The 24,527-nt window shown below is 43.0% G+C and overlaps 1 protein-coding gene across 6 annotated transcripts in view; it reads right to left on the bottom strand.

Moving 5' to 3' along the window:
- The window catches only part of celf6 (CUGBP Elav-like family member 6), a 119,476-nt gene that overhangs the window by 39,735 nt on the left and 55,214 nt on the right, over positions 1-24,527 (bottom strand). For all 6 annotated transcript variants that reach the window (XM_028957206.1, XM_028957208.1, XM_028957207.1 and 3 more), the window contains exon 3: positions 8,878-8,926. In XM_028957206.1, the coding sequence (XP_028813039.1) occupies positions 8,878-8,926 (49 nt within the window). The remainder of the gene's footprint in view (positions 1-8,877; positions 8,927-24,527) is intronic.

The following is a 24,527-nucleotide window of genomic DNA, read 5'->3' as shown; positions in this document are numbered from 1 at the left end:
TCCATAATTTCACATCCATATGCTCATATCATAATAAAACACATTACAAGATCTCTCATACAGTTTTAATCCAATCAGTTTACTGGACTGGAAGTAATGGCAGCACATCAGTCACTGTTATCAATTACATACAGAACATTGCATCATGAATGGCTACCTAAGGATTTAATAAAAATGATCTACTTTCTTTTTCACAAAACAGTTGCATAACTTCAAAATGCTTTAAGCTCTATAGAAAAACGTTCTATTTAGAGAAGATATAATGGCTACCAGACTGGTGTCAGAATCTGACCAATGGGAATGAGCTCTGTTTACTCTAGCAGTGTTTTGAGTGCCTTCTCCAATAATGCAGCAGTCAACAATTTTTTGTAGGCCTCTCTGCTTTATTATGTGCCGTTGTGACAAGACTTGTCTGTATGCTTGCAGGTGAGAAGAGGGAACATTATGGGAAGAATACTACTAAAATAAAATGAAAAATTGCTCAGACATAATATTAGCATGTAGCATATAAAAAAAAAACATAAATTGCTGCCACTGGACAAAAGAAACCTTCAAGTAACTGTGGGGGATCCAGGGTAGGGAAAAAACACTTATTTTTGTAGCCCTGTCTGCAAAGTATACTTTCAAAGTGCAACGATTCCTTTTCCTTTTCCCGTTTCCTCAATCCTTTTCCCAAAGTAGATTCCTATATGTTTGTCCGTCCTGTATTACAATAAACTTTTGTTGTTAAAGCGCCTCTACCTTGGTCCTCCCATTACTTGGTGTAGTGACACAGGGGATAGATGTATTCATTTTTTGTTGTTTTATATGTTCAAATAATTATATATGAGAAATGATTGTAGGAAATATGATCATCATTGAAAACAAAATTAAATTATATTAAACCAAAATATATCTATCTGTCTCATATCCTTAAAAAAAAACATTATGTCATCAAAATGTAGACCAACATCCTTTCTTTCGTCATATGCCATGAACAATTTGATGCATATTTCATCTAATGTGGTTCAAGAATATGGTGTTCAATGAAAGAGGAGACTGTACTCAACAATTTGTAACATTATGACAGATTCATTTTGATCCTCATTTCCATGAAGCTGAGTAGATGAGGAGAAACAGGTCTAGACACAAGTGCCATGTGCTCTTCTCCTCCCCACAGTGGCTATAAAAAGTCTCTCTAGTACAATAAGGCTCACTGAGCTACTCACCAGGGGGTTCATCCACCCCTCTTACTCAGGGGTGAAAATCCCTCACCATTGTTGGAGGGGACATTACACAGAGTAATTCCTGAGGGGGGACATTAAAAAAACTTTTTTCATGTGCTGCTGACTTTCTTAAATGTCTCATATAATTTTAAATATCTTTCTCTCTTAACTTAATATAAACACATCACGCTGCATAAGCAAACAATATATGTTGTCTATGTGAAACATGCCAGACTTCACACAAAGGAGCTGAACTGTAGCTTTACATGTCTTGTGTTGTGCTTGTTGAACAAGTGTAGTGATCAATAACCAGTTTTAATGCATTAAAAACTCACCGGACAACTATATACACGCCGCTCTGCTCTGCTCTGCTCTGCACCTCGCAGCGCACTCTGGGTGCAAGCAGCAGCAGCCCCTCCCATCGGAGAAACAGATTGTTGGATTGAACCACTGAGGATTAGGCATTTACACCACTGAGGTTATAACTCTGAAACAGTGTGTTTTTAAGTAGCATAACTTGTATTGTGTGTTCAACAAACATGCATATATTGTTCAAATAAAAAAATAAATTGTGTTTTTTTTTTGGGAGGGGGGGGGGGGGGGGGCACATTTATGTCAGGGGGTGACATGTCCCCTCTGTCCCGGGATTGTCGCCTATGCACTAACTCAAGATGACTTACTGGTTGTGCATTTTACACTGTCAACTATGTCCATGTCTGTACCTGAATGCTGTATAACAGCAGAGGACAGACGTTAGATAGGGTTGTGCACGTCCACACAAGTAAGAGTCAGAGTGAGCACACAGTGGAAAAAGGACAGAAGTGCTATCCATTCTCCTGCACAACCTCCACCGCTCGCACCCCTGACCTCATCAGGATGCTTCCTGTTCGGAGGGGGGCCGGGGTAGAGGGGACAGCCAGAGCATCGAGATTGTGGTTTGATAGTGGCCATCTCCAATCAGAGATAATCTGGCCCCATCTTTCCCTCACAGACACAGCAGTAGACAAGGTCAGAGGGAAGAGATGCCAGGCAGGGGCAGCTGTGATGGATACAAAAGCAGGAAAAAGGACATGGGAGCAACAGTGTAGGATTTTGTGTTGTATAGTTCCTTGATCTTTTTTGTGAGGTACAGTCTATAATGTATAAAACATATAGATTCGAGCATCATTAATGAACATATACATTTTGTTTTATAAATGTTTATCTCTTTTTACACTGGTGGGAATCAACTGTAGGCACCTTGTTCAAAAACAGCAGAAAGCATTCATGCAGCTTCATCTGAACACAGAGCTGCTAGAGCCTGCTGGAAGACTCGCCTCTCGGTAATGCAGGGTTCTCAAACACAAGAACAGAAGTTTTTTTCTCATTTCATTTCATATATTTGTCAAATACATCAATATGCATGCTCCTTTATGCTAGTTTAACTCAGTATTTGCAATATGTATCTTAATACTGTAGCAATAATCAGGTTATTAACTTATTTAACTTTTTTCAAGCTTTACTGATCCACCCTGGAAATTACAGAATTAACCAAAACATGGCACCTTCTATGACAATTGAACAGAACAACTGAGCTGGTGTGAATATAATAAGATCAAACTGAATAGCTTTTCTATGAATACGGATTGTTACTAGTTCAGTTTACTTAGTTACTGTCTGTAGTGTTTTAGGTATGTGATCCATCAATATAATCTGAAAAAAGTTTCAATTAGCTCCACTTTTTTTCTTCCCGGTATCCTCACTCAATTTCCCAGTAGGCCTTCCCACAGAGATAACTTCAGTTTCTCAGGCATGAGAGAGATAAAAGGCATTTGGGCCAGTGGGTTGAATAGCAGGGCATCTGTAGGCATTCTTCAGGCCCCTGCTCACACAAAGAACAGGCTACCTCAGCTCTGCAATTTTATTGGCCGTCCGTATCTGCAAATTGAAACTGGGGGCTGGCTGATAAAGGTTTGTTGAGAGGCAGGGGTGGGCCTGCTGGTTGGAAAGAGATTTAGAGAGATTCACTTCAAGCAGAACTAGGGATTTACGTTTGCCACCCCACCCAACCACACTGGCCTCCTCCCCCCCGTGATACTTTTCAGGGACAAAAAAAAAAAAAAAAAAGTCTTTCATATGTAGAGAGAATTAGCTGGACGACTTGTGGGATTGTACGGCGCATGATGGAGGAACTCCTGCCTATGACCTACTGCACTAACTCTGCTTCTGACAGAACCCTACAGCTCCCCAGAGGACAGCTGTCTCCAGGTGTGGGTGTGTGGCAGGGGGCTCCTACAAGCACCTAAACCCACTAATGGGCTCTAATGTCTGCAGGAGCACATAATCCAGACACCTCAGTGCCTCCCTGTGACAGCTAATTGCTGGTGTCCTGTGTGTGACGAATGTGTCTTCATCCCTGGGGGAGTAAGGAGTCTGTGTGCCCCAGTCATGCTCCCCAGTAAAACCAGACCAATGGGACCAGTGGGAATAGAGGCTGCATTGGTGTACCTGCTTCCCCCATCACCTATTGTGCACACCTTCATGCCTTTTTCTTCCTTTCATCCTCCATCATCCTCAACTATCACACACAATACTTTTTCTCAGTCTGACTCGTAACACATGCCATCAGCTCAATTGTTACTTTTCTCTTTTCTTTGTTTTGTCTCTTGCCCCCTTTCCAAATCCCACAAGATGGCATGCAATATTGATAAATTGTGTATTATTTCGTCTGCGTTGTTATAAAGGCAACGTACACTCAACACAATGTCACAGAGTCACTTGAATAAAAACAGGAATATTTATTCATACAAAGGAAACAAAGAAAGGGCCAGGACCCCAAGAGCAAAATGGCAGGATAAGCTATGTTACATGCAGGGATGGCAAGCAAAACAAGCAAGGGATATAAAGAGGAGGAAAATGTGGCAGAAATGAGGAAAATGTGGCAAGGAGCAACGTATCAGACTACTGATACAATGATAAATGAAATCAAGGGAAACTGTCCAAAATGGTACTACGTCTAAATAGGGCAGGTAGCTGCTAGGGCAAGCATGTCACGTACAAAATATGCGTGCATTCAGTCTAATAGGGTTGTTTTCATCAAGAAAATTCACGACAAAGAATCTTTGTCAATGAGGCTTTTTGACCTGATGACATTTTCACTTACATTTACACTTACAGCATTTATCAGACGCCCTTATCCAGACCGACTTACAGTCAGTAGTTACAGGGACAGTCCCTCCCCCTGCAGACACTCAGGGTTAAGTGTCTTGCTCAGGGACACAATGGTAGTAAGCGGGATTTGAACCTGGATCTTCTGGTTCATAGGCGAGTGTGTTACCCACTAGGCTGCTACCACTCTATGATGACAACACACAATTGTTGCATTAATTAGATTAGGATACTTGTGATGGTTTAGCAGATGGCTGTGATCATTGGATGCACTTTCTTTACAATTAAGTGGAAAAGAAAAGAAAATGTGCGGGTTGAAAAACTTCTGTGCCTGGAACGGATGTAGAGTATTCTTGATTCTATAAGGTAACAATAATTTAATAATAAGATAGCCTTGTTTTATTTATGAAATGGGTTTGAAACTGGGTTAAATAGTAATTTATAAAAGTAATTAATAGTAATTAATATTAATTGTAGTTAATATATTAATAGTAATCTGGGGCAGTGGTGGCCTAGTGGGTAAAGAAGCACACCCCTAATCAGAAGGTTGCCGGTATGAATCCCGAGCCTCCAAGGTGCCACTGAGCAAAGCACCGTCCCCACACGCTGCTCCCCGGGCGCCTGTCATGGCTGCACACTGCTCACCAAGGGTGATGGTTAAAAGCACGGGACACATTTTGTTGTGTCACCATGTGCTGTGCTGCAGTGTTTCACAATGACAATAACTTCACTTTCACTATTTGCACTACTAAAAAAAAAAGAGACTAAAGGACAAGGACGCAAGACAAGACTAAAATTGAAATTAAAACAGATTGGCAAAAACAATTATATTGTCTAATGGCATTATGTTCTGTGTATTCTGAAGCAATTGTTCTCACAAAATAGTTATCATAGCATTATTACTCCATAAAGAGCTCCTTTGCACATTCCTAACAAGGTAGTGCAATCTAATGGCGCTTCCTTAAATGATAGAAAACACTGATGGTGAAAGTGTTTATTTTAATCATTGGACACAACGAAATGAGTCCTCTGCATTTAAGCCATCACCCTTAGTGAGCAGTGTGGCGGCATTGAAAGGCGCCCGGGGAGCAGTGTGATCAAGGGGACCTCAGTGGCACCTCGGCAGTTTGGGAATTAAATCCGAAACCCTTGGTTAGATCACCACTGCTAAGCCTTTGCGACTCGAAGTTAAGGTTTGTCTTCATATTTATATTTTAAACAACCTTTTTTTTTTTTAAATCCAGTTTCGCCTGATATTGTTAACCTCCCTTTCTGCACTTTTTTATTCCTCCCCTATTAAAGTATTCCCCAATGCTTCTCCTGGAGGAGCCCCTGTCAGGAGCTTTTGTTACAACCCACACTGCTTACAACCTGCCACATTCATTAGTAGTCTGTTAAGAGACACCTGAGCCTCATTAAGGTTGTTTTGTAGCGAAAGCATTCTGGCAGAAGGTTCTTCCGGACCAGGATGGAGAAACACTGCCCTTTAAAACACAATTTAGGTCCTCCTAGTCCCTCTTTCACCATCCCTTTCTCTTTCGTTCTCGTTTTCTCTTTTGGTCTCCCTGCCTGTACCTTTTCCCACATAACAAATCAGAGACCTCCGTCTCTCCCTTGGTCTAACAGCCTTTACTAAATCTCCCCTCATTGTCAGTTGAGGTAGTGCTTCACCCTCTGACTTCATGCTGCCATTAAGGCTGAATATCTCTGTTCATGCCTGTCCCTCCACGCTCCTATTTCACCCGGCACCGTGTCGCCTAAGGGCTTGGCCTGCCCACCAAGCCCGTGGACAATCTGGGAGAGAGAGGGTGAGAGAGAGGGAGGTAAAAGCAGTGGCAAGGAATGAGAGGGAGGGAGGTAGAGAGAGGGCAGCTGTATATCATTCAGCCAGGTCGGTATTTTTCCTCTCTAGTGAAAGAAAGGGTAGCAATTGATATCAGGGCCCATCCATCCTGCTCTCTTAAGCCCCTGGATCCAATTTATCTCAGTGAAAATGCCGATTGGCTCCCGCCCAGGCCATGTCGGTCAGACTTTGCCTGTTTTTAGATGGCCATTAATTAAAGCGGCGCCGTGACAAAAATAAGATCTAAATGGGGGTGTGTGTACGATAGGAAATGGCCTGGCTGTTTCATGCTCTGGAACGTAAATCACAGAAAAAAGAAGAGGCGGAAAGAGCATTGAGACCAAAGTCCAATCCAGTCACGGCCAGTTAAACCATAAAAAAAAAAAAAAACAACCAGACAGAGTTTAATCTGACCCCGGACATGTAAATCACCACCGCAGCTGCCAATGAATGATTCCACCCTACAAAAGCAGAGCGCTAATCTGACCCGGCTCATGTTCGCCTGAAAGTGGCTTCATCAGACTGAGGGCCGGACGTGTAAATCACACTGAGGATTAATGCCACAAATGATCCGGTTTATTGTAAAGTGGGTTAAAATTGATCACCAGCTGGTTGCTGACTGTTCATCATGGAAGGAAGAGTGGGGCGGCGATGTAGCTGGCATCATAATACTCACTACTGAATTTACACTACAATAAGTATTCAAGAAGAGCTATTCAATTGCATTGGGTGATAGATAGATACTGGTATATATATATATACACACACACACACACACACACACACACACACATCTCACTAGTATCTATCTATCTATCTATCTATCTATCTATCTATCTATAGCCTTGCATAAAAAACAGGGCTGGATGATACTGTACTGTACAGTTCTCAGTGTTGGTAGAAAGCCTGGGTAAATTTGTTTCAGTGTTTCATTGGTAAAAGTGTTTTGGATGCTGTTTATTCTTTTATTTTCATTTTTAAGATAATGTTAATTTGATTTGCAATTCTCGGCCAACGTCATTCAGATGATGCATTTTACTTATCACGAGAGAGATACAAAAATGGATGCTGATGAGGGCTCAGGGCTCAAATCGGCAAAAGGCAAAATTTTCAGGCCCAATTACAGCTTTACCCATAACGGGAGCAGCCAAAGGGCGGGGATGGCAGTTGTGATAAAGTATTGATATACTGACCTTATTTATCTTAGGTTAGTTAAAGGTCCCCTGACATTAATTTTTATTTGCTTTTATAGCGGTCCTATCGGTTCCCTCATACAAAATCGGAAGTCTCTTTCTGAAATTCAACCTTTGTGCAGAATTACAGCCACTTTTAGTCAGTCTCACAGTGTCTGTGTCATCGACACCATTCACCTTTTTTAAGGGACGGATGGAAAATTCTCTGGGCAAAAAAGCATGATGACATAAGGGGACAAATTCCAGATCCGACCGTCTGAGCTGCCGCTGTCTGAATGACAAAGCAAAATAACCAAAGCACTCTTTATACCAATCGCCAGTATCATAGACAGGCTGGGGGAACTCGTATTAATATAATCTCACATTTTCATTGGCATTTTCATGATAGGGGACCTTTATTAGATGTGCATTTTCATTAGTCTTTAGCTTCATTTAATGTGCACTAGCTTAAGGAGAGCACATAAAAATATATAACTTGATTTTGGGTGCCATAGGCCAGTGGTTCCAAAATACTTTTTTCTCTGAAGCCCCCTGCCTGTGTCCAAGAAAAGCCAGGACCATGTTTTTCCATGTTTTCTGGTTAATATTAGCTAGTGCTAGACTCACGTTGCTTGAATTTAATATAATATATATTTCTATAATAAGAGCATTCTGTTGTGTTTTCATTTTCTGCCATCATCCTTTGTAATATTTCAAATTCAACAGACGATGGGAAATATGTTATGGACCAATTGCAGTGCGGTTTCAATTTTGGAACTAGCTGATGAAATCAACCTCCTCCAAGTTTGAATGGGACCTGTAATGATGCATTCTCTTCCTATTCCTCACAAAACAAATGGCAACTCATCATTCCAGCTATTGTCACTGTCCATTTGGAAACGATCTGTGGCAAGCATGCATACCAAATTCAGTGTGGTTTCCATAATGTGGTTCCATCGTGTGGTATTACATCTATATTCTGATAAGAGCTCTGACAGCAAAAAGACATTCAACTTTTAAGGATTCTGACAAATATCATCTGAGCTCAAGGGATTATTGAGCAAAAGTGGCTAAAGCCTCCAGCACTGTTTTGTCAGGACAGTTCCACGTTTTCATTTGATCCAGACTTTGCAGTTCTGACTTATTGAAGCTACTGGTTATTCATTCAGGTATGAAGAACAATGAAAATAAAATGCATATCATCAATAATTAAAGGTGTTTGTGTGTGTGTGTTAGGGAGTATGGGGCAAGTGTGAGGACAGGCAGGGACTCTGCACAAGTTCCTCAGATGCCTTTGAACTTGACACAAAAAAAGCTGAACCCAAGTGGGCACCACTGTCAGCACAGATGGGAAGTCAATAGTGAGTGACCTATATTCCTGGCTACTGTACACACTCTCTGTGTGTTCCTTCTGAGGGCAGAATATTAACATGTGTGTGTGTGTGTGTGTGTGTGTGTGTGTGTGTGTGTGCGTGTGCGTGTGTGAGGAAACCAGCGGAAGGTTAATTACCTCCTCGTCCTTCGCTGTCGGCCGGCTTCACCTGGATCGGTCGGTTCATCTGAGGAAAGAGAGAACGGGATAGGAAGCAGGGTTAGCATGGAACAGAAAGGGGGCGTGAGGGTGTGGCATGTAGAGAATGGAGGGTGTGAGGAGAAAAAAAAAAGAGGTTGTGTTTTCTGAGGTCGACTTCTGAGACCACATAACTAATGCCGTCACCGAGTGTCAAGTAAACAAAGATCAACAAATAACATTTGGGCGCGAAAAAAAAAAAAAAAAAGCCCCGAACAACAAGGCTGAGAGAAGCTTGATGCCAGCGGGTTTAATTAATCCAGGCCAGAGCCTCGAGAGACGCCTATTTCCCTCACTGTTCAGCAGAATTAGCAGTTTTCAATGACAGAGTCACACTGTGTGTCAGATGGCACCAGGAGATTAATGCCATTACATCACCGGAGCCCAGCCCTACAGGGAAAGGTCTTCATGGTGTTTGAGCTCCGTCTCCCTTGCTCTGGCGGACTCCGAACAGGCACGAATCTACTGCGACGTGATGCCATTCCACCCCAGTGCTTCTCGCACCGGTAAAGTGGTTCAACACAATGCTGTCCGAACAGTGGAAGAGACAGCATCTAGGGCTTCAGTGATGTCTCAGGAAAGTCTTTTAAGAGACGTGGTCAATCAATGCATGAGAATTCAGTTCATGTTAGGACAGAATACAATAACACCTCAACATAAAATATTGTACAAACAAATGGACTGAAATAAGTGTGGCAAATCATAACTTCCTTAATTTTCGTCCTCCATAAACAGAAATAGATTTTTTACTAATGATGCTATAAAGGCCCTGAACACTGATACCACTGAGTTTCCCCCAGTGACCTTGTCAAACCCTGCTCTCTGTTTAGGTCAGGACAGAGTAGTCAACTGAGCACTAAAGCTCAGGAGTTTTTAGAGACTTGGTGGAAGTGGACGTATAGGCTCTACGCTCAAGTTCAATAAAATGTAACATAGATCAGATAGCAGTGGAGGTGACTGTGGAGAGGCCGAGTAATGAAAGTCAGGACTGAAAGCTCCCAAGGGGTTTGGGAATCATAGACTCCCCCTCTCCTGCTCTTCCGCCCACCCAGCATCACCTCGGTAACACAGGCGAGACAGACAGTGGGTGTCATTGCCACTGAGCTGAGTTGGGATGCAGAGGACATTTAAGACAGGCAGCAGACAGGGCAGCCCTGCAGGGCCCTGCCTTGGAGCATCGCAGCAGGGAAGAGCTCAGGACGTGAGGCCAGAGTTGAGCGTCTAACACGCACACTCAAACAAACACACACACGTACACTTGCAGGCATGAACATATCAAGCCTGACATCCAGAGGTCAAGTAACATGCACCAATGCACTGTGACACAGATACACAGGGGACCTTCAGGGTATTTTCTCACACACACACACACACACACACACACACACACACACACACACACACACACACACACACACAGACACACAGACACACACACACACACACACTGACCCGTACTACCACTCCACTGCATGTAATCATGTTTGATGTGAGCACATACTGAAAGCAAAGAGGCCTTTGTATCCTAGAAGGCATGTATGTGTAGGACAACAGGCCTAAACATAGAGCTATAGCTATAATAGAATGGTGCAGATCAAAACATATTCATTCATTAGAATGGCCCAGTCAAAGTCCAGGCCAAAATTCTGTTGGGATCTGTAGGAAGACCTGAATATTGCTGTTCACATTCCATCTGACTGACCTGGAGCTATATTGCAAAGACAAATGTGCAAGAGTCTACAGTCTCAAGATGTGTAAGGCAGGTAGAGATGTACCCCAGAAGTTCAAACTTTAAGGCAACCGGTTGCCTTAAATTTGTATGGTTTGCCATCTTATAATTTTTTACTGTAAATGCAAATCAAGAAATATTGACTCAGGGGTGCTAAATACACAAGCAATTCGAAGATTTCTATTTGTAATAGAGGGGTAAGCCTTTAACAGATCCACAAACTGATAAAGACATACACATTCCAACTACCTCCAGACAGACAGACCTCATCCAGGAAATGCACCAGTGTAGAAATTTTGAAAATTGAAATGGACCCTTAAACCTCCATGGGTGTTTTACACACATCTTGGAGCAATAGAAGATTTTGGGGTGACCAGTCCCAGTCATGGCCCCACACCTGTGTGACTGGTTGTGATGAGAAGCAGTGCTGCCACCAAAGTCGCTGTCCCACCCTGAACACACTAGGAGTTGCTAGGCAACTGTGGCACAGGGGTCCGGCAGGCAGTCTGTTGGTCTCTGGGCCATTATTCTGTGATTTGGCATTCCTCCCTCTTTCCATCCACCTATGGTTACAGAGAAGATGTAGGTTTTTCACACCTACCCTTACCTCTTTCCACTTTTTTAACTTTTTTTTTTTATCAAACACACACATCATATTCACTCTGCCCCGAATCATGCATTTGCCATGCTGTCTTAAGCTACAAGTGTAGCTATGGGTACTGCTCGAATACAGAGTGTGATTCATTGTATGTAACACACACACACAAACACACATACACACTGTCACACAGAGTCTCTGGGCTCAATAACAGCAGGTGGCTTAGGTGACATTTTAATCCTTCATAATAGAGCGTAGGATTAGTGGACAGATCATGGCTGAGGTAATTATTTGAATTTATCAGGCCTCCTCCCAAATGTTGGAGACTCATAAAGGACTAACTACTCAACTCACTCACAAATTCAACAGCTAATGCAAACTCGCTTGATAGTCCTCCTGACCACTCACTAACTAAATTAACTAATTCTGCTACTAACAAACCCAGTTGCACACTGGTGGGATGTTATTGTCGTCCATAACAAGTTTACATGCACATTTAGAGCATATGGCAGACTCTCTTATCCAGAGCGAGACTTGTGTAAGTAGGACCTGATCTGCAGATACCTAAATCGATACCTAAATTGCAGGGCAAGAAGTGATGAGAGATCTGAGGTAGGAGGGTGCTGACCCTTCCTTTGCTTTGTAGGCAAGCACCAGTGTTTTAAATCTGATGCAGGGAGTTACAGGAAGCCAGTGGGGGGACCATAGCAATGGAGTGGTGTGGGAGAATTTGGGAAGGTTGAAAACAAGTCTTGCTGCTGCATTCTGGATCAGCTGAAGAGGTTGAGTAGTGCTAAGTGTCCAGTTTGAAGATGATCAGAGACTGGACTGGGTATCTGAGTAGCCTGTTTTGATAAAAATGGAAGAATCCTCCTAATGTTGTAGAGAAAGATTTGACTTGAGCGACAGAGATTGGAAATGTGAGACGAGTAGGAGAATTGTCAATGGTTGCGTGCAGTGGCAGAGGGAGAATTGTCCAGGGAGATTTTAGGGTGCTGTTGTTTGGAGGAATCAGCAGGGATGAACAGCAGTTGTTGCTTGGCTCCTGTGCAAACCCTCAGGTAACATTCCAAATTGTTCCTCAAATAATTGCCATAATGATAAAATGGGGACAATCATGTCTCATTCTCAAAATTTCTATTAAAAAGGTATAATAACATGCCAAAGGAGGTCAGTCTTCTGTCAGTAGCCTCACATCTTACTGTAAATGGCATGATGGACTTTCCTGACAGGGATATTTGGGCTGAATATTGGATAAATGAGGTCATAGTGCATCGGTTTTACCCACTTTTCATACTCAATAATAAATCGGTAATAAAAAATGAAGATCTTTAATGATCTTTAAAGATCTTGTCTGACATTCTGTTCATTCCACCACCAACTAGCACAAAAATACAACTTAAGCTGGCCAAACAAACCAAATGGAGTTCAGTTCAGAGGCTGCTTTATGCAGGCCGGTCCTCTGGTGGAGGTGCAGCAGGAGGGAGTTTGATGATCTCTTCCCTCACCCTTTGGCTTGCAAAACCAATATGTGTCCCACCACAGAAGTGTAATGGGATGATGAATTCTGACAAATGGGTAGCTCACACTCTCTGGAAACTGTCTGTCTCTCTCTCTCTCTCTCTCTCTCTCTCTAACACACACACACACGTATGTACTTCTCATTCCTTTATGATAAATCTGAGTTTGTTCTGGACATGGATGAGTGCAATAACAATAACTACAGAGTAGACGCAAAATAAGGCACCTTTTCATGGAGTTGTACATCAGGCCAGAGAGAGAGAAAAAGGGAGAGCAAGACGTTTACGGATAAATTATTCAAAATACACTCTGCAGACAATGAGATGTCCTATTTAAACTAAACTAGCAATAACCATTCTTACAATCTCACATTTAAGATCTATTGAAAGTCAAGAGCTGTAAAAATCTCCAATAAACCTCTATGTTAAACACTGAATTACTGAGTTTTTAACATTAGGGGAAAGGGGAAAAATGAAATAAAGTGCATGTCTGAGTGCCCTCCTGCTTCTTCTCTTCAATCAGTGTAACTCTTCATTCCATTTATGTTCTATTAAGCTCAATTAAACATGCTTAATGTACAATGACTTTTAGTTGTGGCACCATTACATGTTTGTGTGTGTTTATGGATATTTGTGTTCACACCCGCAATACACACAAAATATATATTCTGTCATTTCTGTTTACAAAATCATTTTTCTTTTATAATGAGATGAAACAAATAATATTATGCTGAGAAAATAATATAAAAGCCTATAAATGTAAGAGAAATAATATTACATGATGCACTGAGGCAATTATGCGAGTCTAAATTGCATCAGTTTTGCACACTGTTTCATTACAGCCATTTGTATGTCACGACTTTTTCCATTCATTTTGTCCCAATTTTATCCCACTCTTCTCTGCACTAGAGTTCAGGCTGAGTCCAACTGCGAGGGCACAGTTCTCAGCAGACCCATCCGATGGAGATCTGTGCGCCTGACATGAGCCGAGCCTCTTAAGGTCTGACCGGAGTGCCATCCGACCATGAGACATTTTCCCACATGGGTTTGGAAGATTGAAATCCTTTTTGTGTGTGTGTGTGTGTGCTTGGACATTTGAACTCTTGGGAACCACTCTTTCTCTCAAATTGGCTGCCATGTCCACAGCAGCATGCAGCGTGGGGAGAGGTTGAGCATGTCAGGAAATAACAGCACGTCCAAAAACCCTCTCTCTCTCTCTCTCTCTCTCACTTACACACACAGTGATGCCATCAGATAGAGCAGGCGGGGATGACAGCTCTAACAAAGGCCTGCAAGGTGGGACCTATTTTTAGGTCCCCCATTTTTCCAAAAAATGGAATGAAAGAGCTCTTGTTGCATGTGTGTGTGTGTGTGTGTGTGTTTGTGTGTGTGTGTGTGTGTGTGTGCGCGCAGGCACATGTGCGTATTTCTATGTGCTGGTTTGGTCCCTGACTCCATAACTACCCCACACCTGATTCCCACCGGAGGATGTCTGTGCTCTTTGTTTCTGTCGGCAAAGCAGGCAACATGTGGGCCCGGCACAGCCAGCTACATTTATAACGCGCCTCTGCTCGTCGCCGCTTTTGTCTTCCCTCCTCCTGCCCCTCCCCCTGCTCTCCTGGCCCCCAAACTCTATTTTTATCAGCCGCTCAGCAGGTCTCCATGTTTTGGGACGGAGATGGGCATCGGGCCGGATGAGGAATCTGGCCATCGCGTTATCTTCTGCACCATAAACCCTTATTCCGCCATCCCCGGGATGGATCGGCGCTGTAGATCACGGCCAGCACTCACCGCTTGGTGTTATACCTCCACGAGCCGTCACCATCCAGGGGAGGGGCAGCGATATGACACGCAGAGACAAGACTAACAAATGAGAGCTAGAGACAGCAGGCTTTATGGGAGAGAGGAGAGGAGGTCAGAAGAAAAAAAAAAATTCTGCCATGAAGTTCTCTCCTCCAGTGAGGACTTTAATCTCCTTTGCACCCCACCGTGAGCACGAAGAGGGAGTGGCAGATGAAGACAGGAAGTATGGATCAGCTCCTAAACGACCCCCCACTCAGCCCATTGTCCCAAAGATCGACGAATGAGAAACAAATGAGATAAAAATGAGAACTCAGGGCCGCATCCACAGGAAATAAAAACTATGACAAGTGATGACGGACAAAATAAGACAGGAGACCCAGGAGCATCCATCACATTTGCAAAGCCAGAGACGGCAGCGTTGGCGGGAGTGGGCCGGCGGGCAAACAATAGAGACGATGGGATGAAGGGACGAGTAGATGAGAGGAACGTAATGAGAGGAAGTAATGAAGCACAATGCATCTGTCAGATTTATGACTGCACCCATCAAGCCCTCACATACCTGCTGAGGCTCATCATACACCACTGCACACTGACACTGATGACAACAGACACCTGTGACTGAGGACACACACACATATACACACTCACATGCAAATTCATACACAGCCCACGTTAGCAACACAAACCGCGTAAGACTGAACCCACACAGATTGGTGAGGAAGGCCTTGACCTTAATCACATATGACACAATGATATGAGGTGGACCTAAACCATCACCATATGTAATATAGATATTGGTAAGAAAAGTGCTTATAGATATCCACTAATTTCCTTCACACATACCACCATTTAATATCAATAATAATGATTGTCTAAAATTCTCTAAAAATATATTGAAAATATTCATTACTGTTGAAATATTCATTCAATAGCTGACAGTACAATGGTTGGTTTTCTGGGTTTGAGTTTCAGAACTCTGAAGCAGAAGCATTGATAGAAACGTAAAAAAACAAGGATATTTTTAAATGAAAAGGGCCAAAAATTTTAAATGTACACGATGTGAGATAAATTGGTGATACTAAACTGGTCTGCTGTATGTGTGTGTGTGTGTGTGTGTGTGTGTGTGTGTCTAGAGCCCTGTCCAGAGTTTACTCCTGCACTCCTCCAGAAGGTTGCTGGGATAGGTTCCAACTTCCCCATGACCCTGACCTGGATAAACGGGTTTTGGAAAATGAATAGAAGCAGAAGATATATGTCCTGTCACAGCATACATGCTCACATAAATGCTACCCATTTAGACCAAAAAACAATATAGCGAGTCGCAAAAGCCCACGCCCGCACATACACCGCGTTCGTTTCTCACGCCCGGAGCATGTTGGAGGAGCCCAGCTCTGAAAATGATCACATCAATCTGATTGATAAATAAAATACTCAACACGCTGATGAAGTGCCACAATTATTTGGAAGACAAATGGCTGAATTTGCTTTTGAAATTGGACCAGATCTCAGAGCGACGGAACAGTACTCATCATCATCAGAGCGGCTGTCATTAGGCTGCTCTCTGTCGGGGGGCAAAATATCTGCGCGGCCCGCAGAATTCATCTGCTAAATAAGGCCGAATAGACCTGCCTATGGCACGCCAAAAGGTGATGCATAGGCTGCGCAGGTCTGATATATGAAACATAATAAGCGCTATACATCAAACGAACGTTGCATTAAGGACAAACCAAAACTATTTCATGTGTTTTCTGGGCAAAGGGGATTGTGATTTTTATCGTTTCTGTGTCACCCCCCCAGATAAGCACCAATATTGAGAGATCGTCAGGATGTCCTGATTCTGCTCATGAGCTCCAGGCGAGGGGTGGCTTCATTGTGACGCACTGCCTCGCGCTGCATTATTTATTGAAACACGCCTCAAATCGCCGTAACAATAGACGCCGTACGCACACGTTACAGGACGGGTGTCTATACAATGGGACAGTGGCCGGGCCGGCGCACTCCGACAGCACCGTGGAGGACCACATGATGAGCGCTAATGTTAGCGGGAGGCTTACTGTGCGCACTGAAATACCGGGTGATGGTGCCAGGGCATGGGCGTTATGGGACGGATTTATTTAAAAAGGGACACCGGAGAGAAGACATGGTGAGAGGGCGAAGACGGAATATGAGAGAAGGAAACAAAAGATGTTGAAGGAGAGCGGGCCCTGCTTATAACAATACAAAAGTGACAGAGGAGGCACACAAAAGCAAGGTCGGCATTTATTTAAGGCGAGACAGATTGGAGTTGGGAATTTTTGTTTGCATTTTTCAACAGCAGCGTTGAACAGAATGAACGGGACACCGGTCATATCACCCAAGTTAGTCCATGATCAATAAATTCATATTTAACTAATTAAGTCAGAATAATACAATAACTAGACTGTGCTAAGAAGGAGGATGCTGATCCAGGTACAGTGTTATAAGCGCCAGTCACCGTTTTATCCTATTTTGCTGAGTCATGGAACTTATGCAACTGCCTATAATAAAATATTTCTTCTCGTGTGTTACCCCGCACATGCAATACCGGAATAACATGATTCAGAACACTGGCTGCATCGTAGTGTGTGTGTGTGTGTATGTGTGTGTGTGTGTCGAGGGAAAACGCTGGAACAGGTTGTTGTGGGCGGTGGCCACTGGCTCCACCTGCTGTGCCAGTTAATTAGGGCTGGCATGAGGGGCTGAGGTGCCCGGTGCTGCGCTGCCACTTCGCCTCTCGTGACACCCGCCATCCCGACTAATCTGCACGACACCCCTCCAACGTTCCATTAGACCCCCCCGCGCCATTAGTAAAACACGCATGCACACGCACACAGTGTCATCAGCGACGCAAGGTAATCGGCTAGTGGCGCCGTGATCTGACATCATTCACACACGTAATACGGAGTTTAAACCCCGTCCAATCTGTCCCACCCTTTTCTGCCGTCTTCTCACGTCGGGTGGAACTATTTCTTTTTTTCAGAACCACTTAGCAAAGCTACCCTGCTTGTTGTTTTGTTGTTTGCAGGCCACTCGGGGCCTGGCAGAGTGTTCTCCGATGCTGTCACCGGGGGGGTGGGGGGGGGGGGGGTGGGGGGCACGCCTGTCTGAGACGCCACGGTCGAAGTGACCGTGGCTCGCGGAGACAGGGCGGCTAAAATAGCATGGCGTTTACACCCGCCCGGGCAGCATCGCTGCAGAGGAGCCCTGACAGAGAAGCGAGCAAGGATGGGATGCGACAGGATGGTGGGCGCCCCGCGGCTCAGACACACACGCGCGTGTGTGGTGTGTTTGTGTGTGTGTGTGTGTGTGTGTGTGTGTGTGTGTGTGGCTCGGGGACGTGATATGACACATGGCCGCGCAAGTCTCAAAAGGAGGAGGTGGTGATGACAGGAGGCCCAGCCAGACACTCAGCCCAGCAGGGGTGTGATCTCAGGGACCTGATCACTTTTTGCCACACACCCCCCGTTGACCAGAACCCCAGCAGACTCCCCGACCTCCACAGCAGGGCGAGCTGGACAAATGTCCCCAATCTGCGCCCTGCCCAGATGGGACAATGATGCATTTATGCATTCAACAGCCTTGCAACTGTATGGAAAATATATAAATTATGTAACAACCATATGCTGGCATATGTATGTATTACATATGGATGCATTAGAATGAATTGGTTATACTTTAAAACTGATGCGTCCACAGTCCCAAAGGTCTCCAAAGAGGAATATATTGAAAATATTTCTATATGCAGTGGAGTGTAAGTATGTGTCAGATTATTCTGCTTTACACACACACAAGAAGTTGTACATTTGTAGGCAAGGCTCGTTCTGGTTCATTCACCTATCGAGCCCATTATTTTAAAAGTTTTCTTTCATATCATAAAATTAACTATATGTAATTTATTTTGTATGCTATAATTTAGGGGCATGCTAATCATTTATGCCACAAAATATGTGCATATTTTGAAAGAATATAAGAACAAAACAAATTCTACAGCCCCAGATGCATATTATGCATTATACAAAAAGCACCAATTCATGAATGATGCAATATATTATCATGTATTATTCTGGTATATTGAACAAGATTTACTGATATATCTATTAAAATATTCAGGAAATGTTTGCTCTATAACAGAGGTCTCTGAAGACAAACCAGCAACTCTTTACAATGTCCCAACCAAACTATGTGTAATGCAAAACTTAAGATTTCCCAACATATTATCTATTGGACAGAACAGTTGATGCTCCACAAATGAACACTTTGAATGGGCCAAAGTTCAGGTTACTCATTTCCAAAGACAGGCAAAGAAAGAAAAATGATATCCTGTTATTAAAAAACAAGAATGCACATTTACAAAGCAGTTTGACAGTACAACTAGCTAATGGACAAATCCAAAATCATCTTTATCGAACAATGCTGGCAAATCATTCCACCAACAAGCGAACCACATCACCACAGCTTCTGCTCTAATGCAGCCGTTTTATGGTATAAATGGTACTCCATGGAGTAAAATAAAGGACATAATTGAAAACCATATATCTAAATTTTGGCTTGCCTAATTTGCATTGGTAGCCGGTCCCACATTATCAATACAGATGTGCTGCTCAATCCTTTTTTGGTCTGTTTGCATCTTGAATTAAGTATGTCTTTTCTATGTTACTGGGTGTTTTTGTGGTTTGTGGTGTGGTCTATTAGCATATTCTTTCATAGAGCTGAATTTTCTCAGGTTAAAAGAAGCTTACATTGAAATACTGAATGCCTTCCACCTGTTGAAGTAATGTAGGGTTGAGAATTCTGCTGGAGGATTAGACATTTAGAAATAAACAGAGAAGAACAGTAGCCACTAAAGGAGCTTTGGCTCTGATTTTGCATTGTTCTGAAGTGGAAACTCAAGTGCTGAACTACACATGATTTCACACAAATGTTCATCGACCTGCTCCTCAAATTTCCTAGCGAGTACACTCACACACCTACACACACACTTTAGTGAGTTCCCCGAGGGTTACCAAATGTTTAAACTCACTATTGCACAGCCCTTATCAACACTCAAAGAAAAGCAGGAGGAAAAGAGACGGGGAAAGATTGGAGGAAAAAGCCTTTTACAAGGAGAGCCAAGTGAGGCTGCTAAACGAGTGGATTCTTATGCAAATACATGCAGATTTATGCGAGTGAGTGCATGGCAATGCCCGTGGCTGCTTTGATTGGCAGTTGCAGGTCCATGTGTGTGAGTGTGTGTGTGTGTGTGTGTGTGCGCATTAGTGTGTGTTTGTTGGCTCAGGGTGCTGCTGTTTAGTTGGGCAGGGCTGCATGCTCGTGTTCAACATGCACGAGATGACACCCGTCTGCATGAACTCGTTCCCACCGCCGCTGCGAGCCCTGCCCAGCACAGCAGTGGGTACCGACCTCATAACCTACAGACAGCCAGTGCCGACACACTCCCTGATGGCCATGACCACACTAACCATGCCAAACGGGGCAGACTTACACATCCCCTGGACACATATATATCTTTATATTTCTCAAGTGTGCATTTCTTTCTAGATTTGAGTCTCACTGGCCATGTGTCCATCATGAGAGTCAATTTCATCCATTTGGTGTTCTTTACATGAATACACATGTTTTGTGCTATATGTTTTATTGCTTTGCATTTGAAATTACATGCATGCATATGTATGTTTATAATATACAAACCAGTCAGCCACAACATTAAAAGACAGTGGGCTGTGCTGAGTGTGTGCCCTGACACCTTTCTATCTTGGGTAGTGTTAGGGTTAAGTACATGACTCCACATGTGTTCATTCATAGTTTTGATGCCTTCAGTGAGAATCTACAAATTGTAAATGGTCATGAAAATAAAGAAAACACTTTGAATGAGAAGGTGTGTCCAAACTTTTGACTTGTACTGTATTTTAATGGCTGATTAAAATGAAAGTACATTTACATTTACAACATTTATCAGATGCCATTATCCAGAGCGCCATAAAATCACTACCTCTCAGTGGTACCTTGGCGGTTCGGGATTATGTATAATTTGGGAGTGCATGTATAAAGTATAGTCTTCTTGTGTAATCGTGTGTGTGTGGGGTGGGGGGCACCTCAAGACTCCCATTACCGGCTGACAGAACACTCACTTGGGTCAGACCCTCCTGTCAGCAGGCCCCCACCCCCCTCATCCATAAATATAATGTCATTTGTTTCCGTGGCGATGCATTATCAGGCGTGGTAGCGGTACATGTTCATAATGTAAACATAAATTCCTGAATACGGTGATGCTGGAGTAATTTGGTAGCAGCTATTTATCATTTTTCGCCTGAGCTTTCCTTCCCTCTCGGTCTTTTTTTTCCACCTATTTTTTTGGTATTCATGAGACAGGAGGAGGGGGGGAATGTAGTTGGGCTTGGATGAAGCAATTACTCTCTCTATTACTCTTCCACAGAGGCCCCCAAGCCAGTAAAAAACTACCATGAACTCGAAATGTGCAGCCCCCAAATACGGCACGCTGTCATAAATGTAACATGATGAGGCGTCCTCTGCTTCTGAGAGGCGCAGAACAATGAAGCGGCGCCACCGTAACATCTCAATTCACATACCGCACCCACACAGAGCTAATTCAGATCAATTTCTGCCAGCATTCATCGTCCCTCTGTATGTCATTTTCTAACCATTTAAATTGTGATTATTTGTTCACACTTTTAGTTCATATGAAACATTTCTCTAGTTTCTAGGTCACACAGATATTATGGAGTAGCTATGCCCATTCCAAGCTGGATCTTTCGTATTTTTTCAGAATTTGCCCAAATGCATTCACATACAGTATATATGTATATATCATAGAACACACAGTTAGCTTATAAATGTGTAAAATTGCTGTGCTGTCCCATTATTATTATTTTTTTACTTCGGGGTGAAAAATTTGTTGCTTTTTGCACGTCAGCATCAATTTGAATAAACACACAAAAAAACAGGCATAATATTCACCACCTTTGAGAGTACAAAGCATATTTATTATTTTAAGATATAAATAAAAATCCAACTGCAGAAAAGCAAACTTTATTCAAATGACTTAATATGTACTTTGAACTGAGTTCAGATATGAATTCTGAATATGTAGTGCTGTTACATATATTAATCGACTGAATTGCGTCTTTAGACTATAAGAGTGATACTCCTTTGCACACTCCCGCATTTAGGTTCACCCGCATTGCTAACATTACTGTTCATCGCCACCGAATCACTTTACGCCTGTGACACAAACCTGTGTTCATGTATACCATCACACATGCAAGGAATACATTATCTGAAATAAAAAGTTGAATTAAATAATAAGTTGAACATTGAAGTCGACACTGATTTCCTTCTGAAATCAATTTCAATGCATTTTTAATGTAGTAAATGTGCATGAGGTCTACCTACGTGATACATAAACTGAATTGGAATGAGGAAAGCAAACAACAATGCGATGACATGCCTTTCTTGTCGGAGAAGTTTTTGGTTACTAAAGGCTGATTTGGATTGGCCAACGGGCTGCATACAAACAGCTGTTTAAAGCCCCCACATTCTCCATCCACAAAACCACTCACTCCCACAGATCCCAGTTGCCCATCCCTTTCCCAGGTGTGACACGTGTGCCAGAGCAGAATGGCTATGTTTAAGGTCTGCAATTACACCCCTGCTGGAAGGAACCCCCTGCAGCTTGCGAGCGGGAAAATTGCTCGGTTGGCAGTCTTCTGCAAGAAAAAGAAAAAGAGGGGGGAAAAATGGCAATGGGAACAAACACACATCCAGTTCTTTTTGTCGGTAACACCTGGGTACCTAATGGCTCCTCATTTAGCGAGAAAACACATATTCAAAGTCTACGTCTTCACTCCATGCCACCCATTTGTTTTCTGAGGCATGGGGGACAACACATGGTCCCCATTGAAGCATTCTCCATCTGAGCATTCTCCATCACTATACCCAAAAGTCATAAACCCCCCTCCCCATTCTACAGTAACACACACACACACACACACACACACACACACACACACACATCAGCAAGCAGGAGCAATTAACCAGTACATCTATTGTAATCTTATTACAGCCACCAGAAAAGGAAGACAACATGCTGTTTATCAGCGCGCCGCTCAGCCTTCGCAGGGACGAAATTACGGTCTCTTGGCCTTAGAGCAGCTGGCATGGCGGCTGCATGCAGGATGCTTTTATTCTGTTCTCATCTTCTATTTTTCTCTTCTTACCTCAGCGCAGAAATAACCTCAAGGTTTTGTCACTCTGGTATGTATATGGACACCATTTATCCATTCATCCATGGTGCTCCCCAATGTCCCATAGGTTTTGAGCTTGCTTGAGATCAGGTTGAGTTATCGCTACGGGGCAGTGGTGGCCTAGCGGTTAAGGAAGCGGCCCCGTAATCAGAAGGTTGTGGGTTCGAATCCCGATCTGCCAAGGTGCCACTGAGGTGCCACTGAGCAAGCACCGTCCCCACACACTGCTCCCCGGGCGCCTGTCATGGCTGCCCACTGCTCACTCAGGGTGATGGGTTAAATGCAGAGGACAAATTTCACTGTGTGATACACAGCTGTGCTGCTGTGTATCACATGTGACAATCAATTCACTTTCACTTTCATGTGATTTGCATTCTTTGCAGCCATTCAGTGATGCTTGTTTCCTATGCACCAGAGTGTCTCATTTTTCATTGTTCCAGATGATCTCTTGTCTATATTATGAGTGTTTACACATGCAACAGGTGTCTGCCAGTGTAGAAACTATAATGTTGAACCTGAAGTTCACAGGCTGACTGCTAAAAATCCAGGACAGAGATGCACTCCTCCCTTACAAAAATCAAATAGGGGAACAAAAGAGGAAAACTCAAACCCACACCAAATAAAACACAGGAAAACTCCTCTGGGTTATTAACTGATATTGGCAGAGCCAACATCAGAGAGCATGGGCGAATAGCGGTTAAGGAAGCGCCAAGGTGCCACTGAGGTGCATCGAGCAATGCACCCTCCCCACACACTGCTCCCTGGGTGCCTGTCATGGCTGCCCACTGCTCACTAAGGACAAATTTCACTGTGTGCACTGTGTGCTGTGCTGCTGTATATCACAAGTGACAATCACTTTCACTTTCGTAACAAAACTATTAAAATAAATTAAAAATTGATAATAATGCCCTAAGATAATGTATAATCCTGAGAGGCATGTTCAAATTGAAGACATGGCCAAAAAAAAGAAACTAAAAAACAGAATACGAAGAATAGCTAGACAAATAAGCAGAGCATTAACGCGCGCTGCATCACTGATCTGTGACTAACTGGATAGCCATTAAGGTCTAAAAATCCCAGAGCGTGAACCAGAGCGCAATGAATCAAGCTTCAGAAAAGATTTTCATTTCCTTAATCAACTTCCTTATTCATCACGTTGTTTCATTATAAACCCAAACAAGCCTGTAGAAAGCAGAAGCTCTGTGTTGTACAGAGCGCTGCCGGCTCAGAGATCTGCTGCTGTGGCATTATGCACGGAGCAACGTGACCTAATAACTGTGACACTCCGTGGCAAACAACCTGAATGGTTGAAGAATTAAAATTAAGATTGTTAGATGAAAGTCAGTCGTGTGTGATGTGACTAAATAAATAGGTAAATTAGGAGCCTTTGACCAAAGCGGTTTGGGCTTTTGGAATATGGGCTTTGCATGAATGTATCTTTTGCCAGAAGTTTAGAGGTTTATTTTTAAGGAATTACAGAGATAGTTACAAGGCAATTACAAGATTATGTATTGCTTTTTGGCCTGATTCATATAGAATCCCCTCTGCTCTTAAACTTAAATATTCAGATTAATAGAAATTGCAAGTATTTTGCATGTCCGGTAACATTGATTTCCCTCTATCACAGAAATGTTGGCTTCAGTTACTAACAAAAAGCTTTC

The sequence above is a fragment of the Denticeps clupeoides genome, chromosome 16 (genome assembly GCF_900700375.1).
Source record: "Denticeps clupeoides chromosome 16, fDenClu1.1, whole genome shotgun sequence".
NCBI lineage: Eukaryota > Metazoa > Chordata > Actinopteri > Clupeiformes > Denticipitidae > Denticeps > Denticeps clupeoides.
The sequence above is the reverse complement of the archived record's forward strand: the minus strand, read 5'-3'. Positions and strand labels throughout refer to the sequence as shown.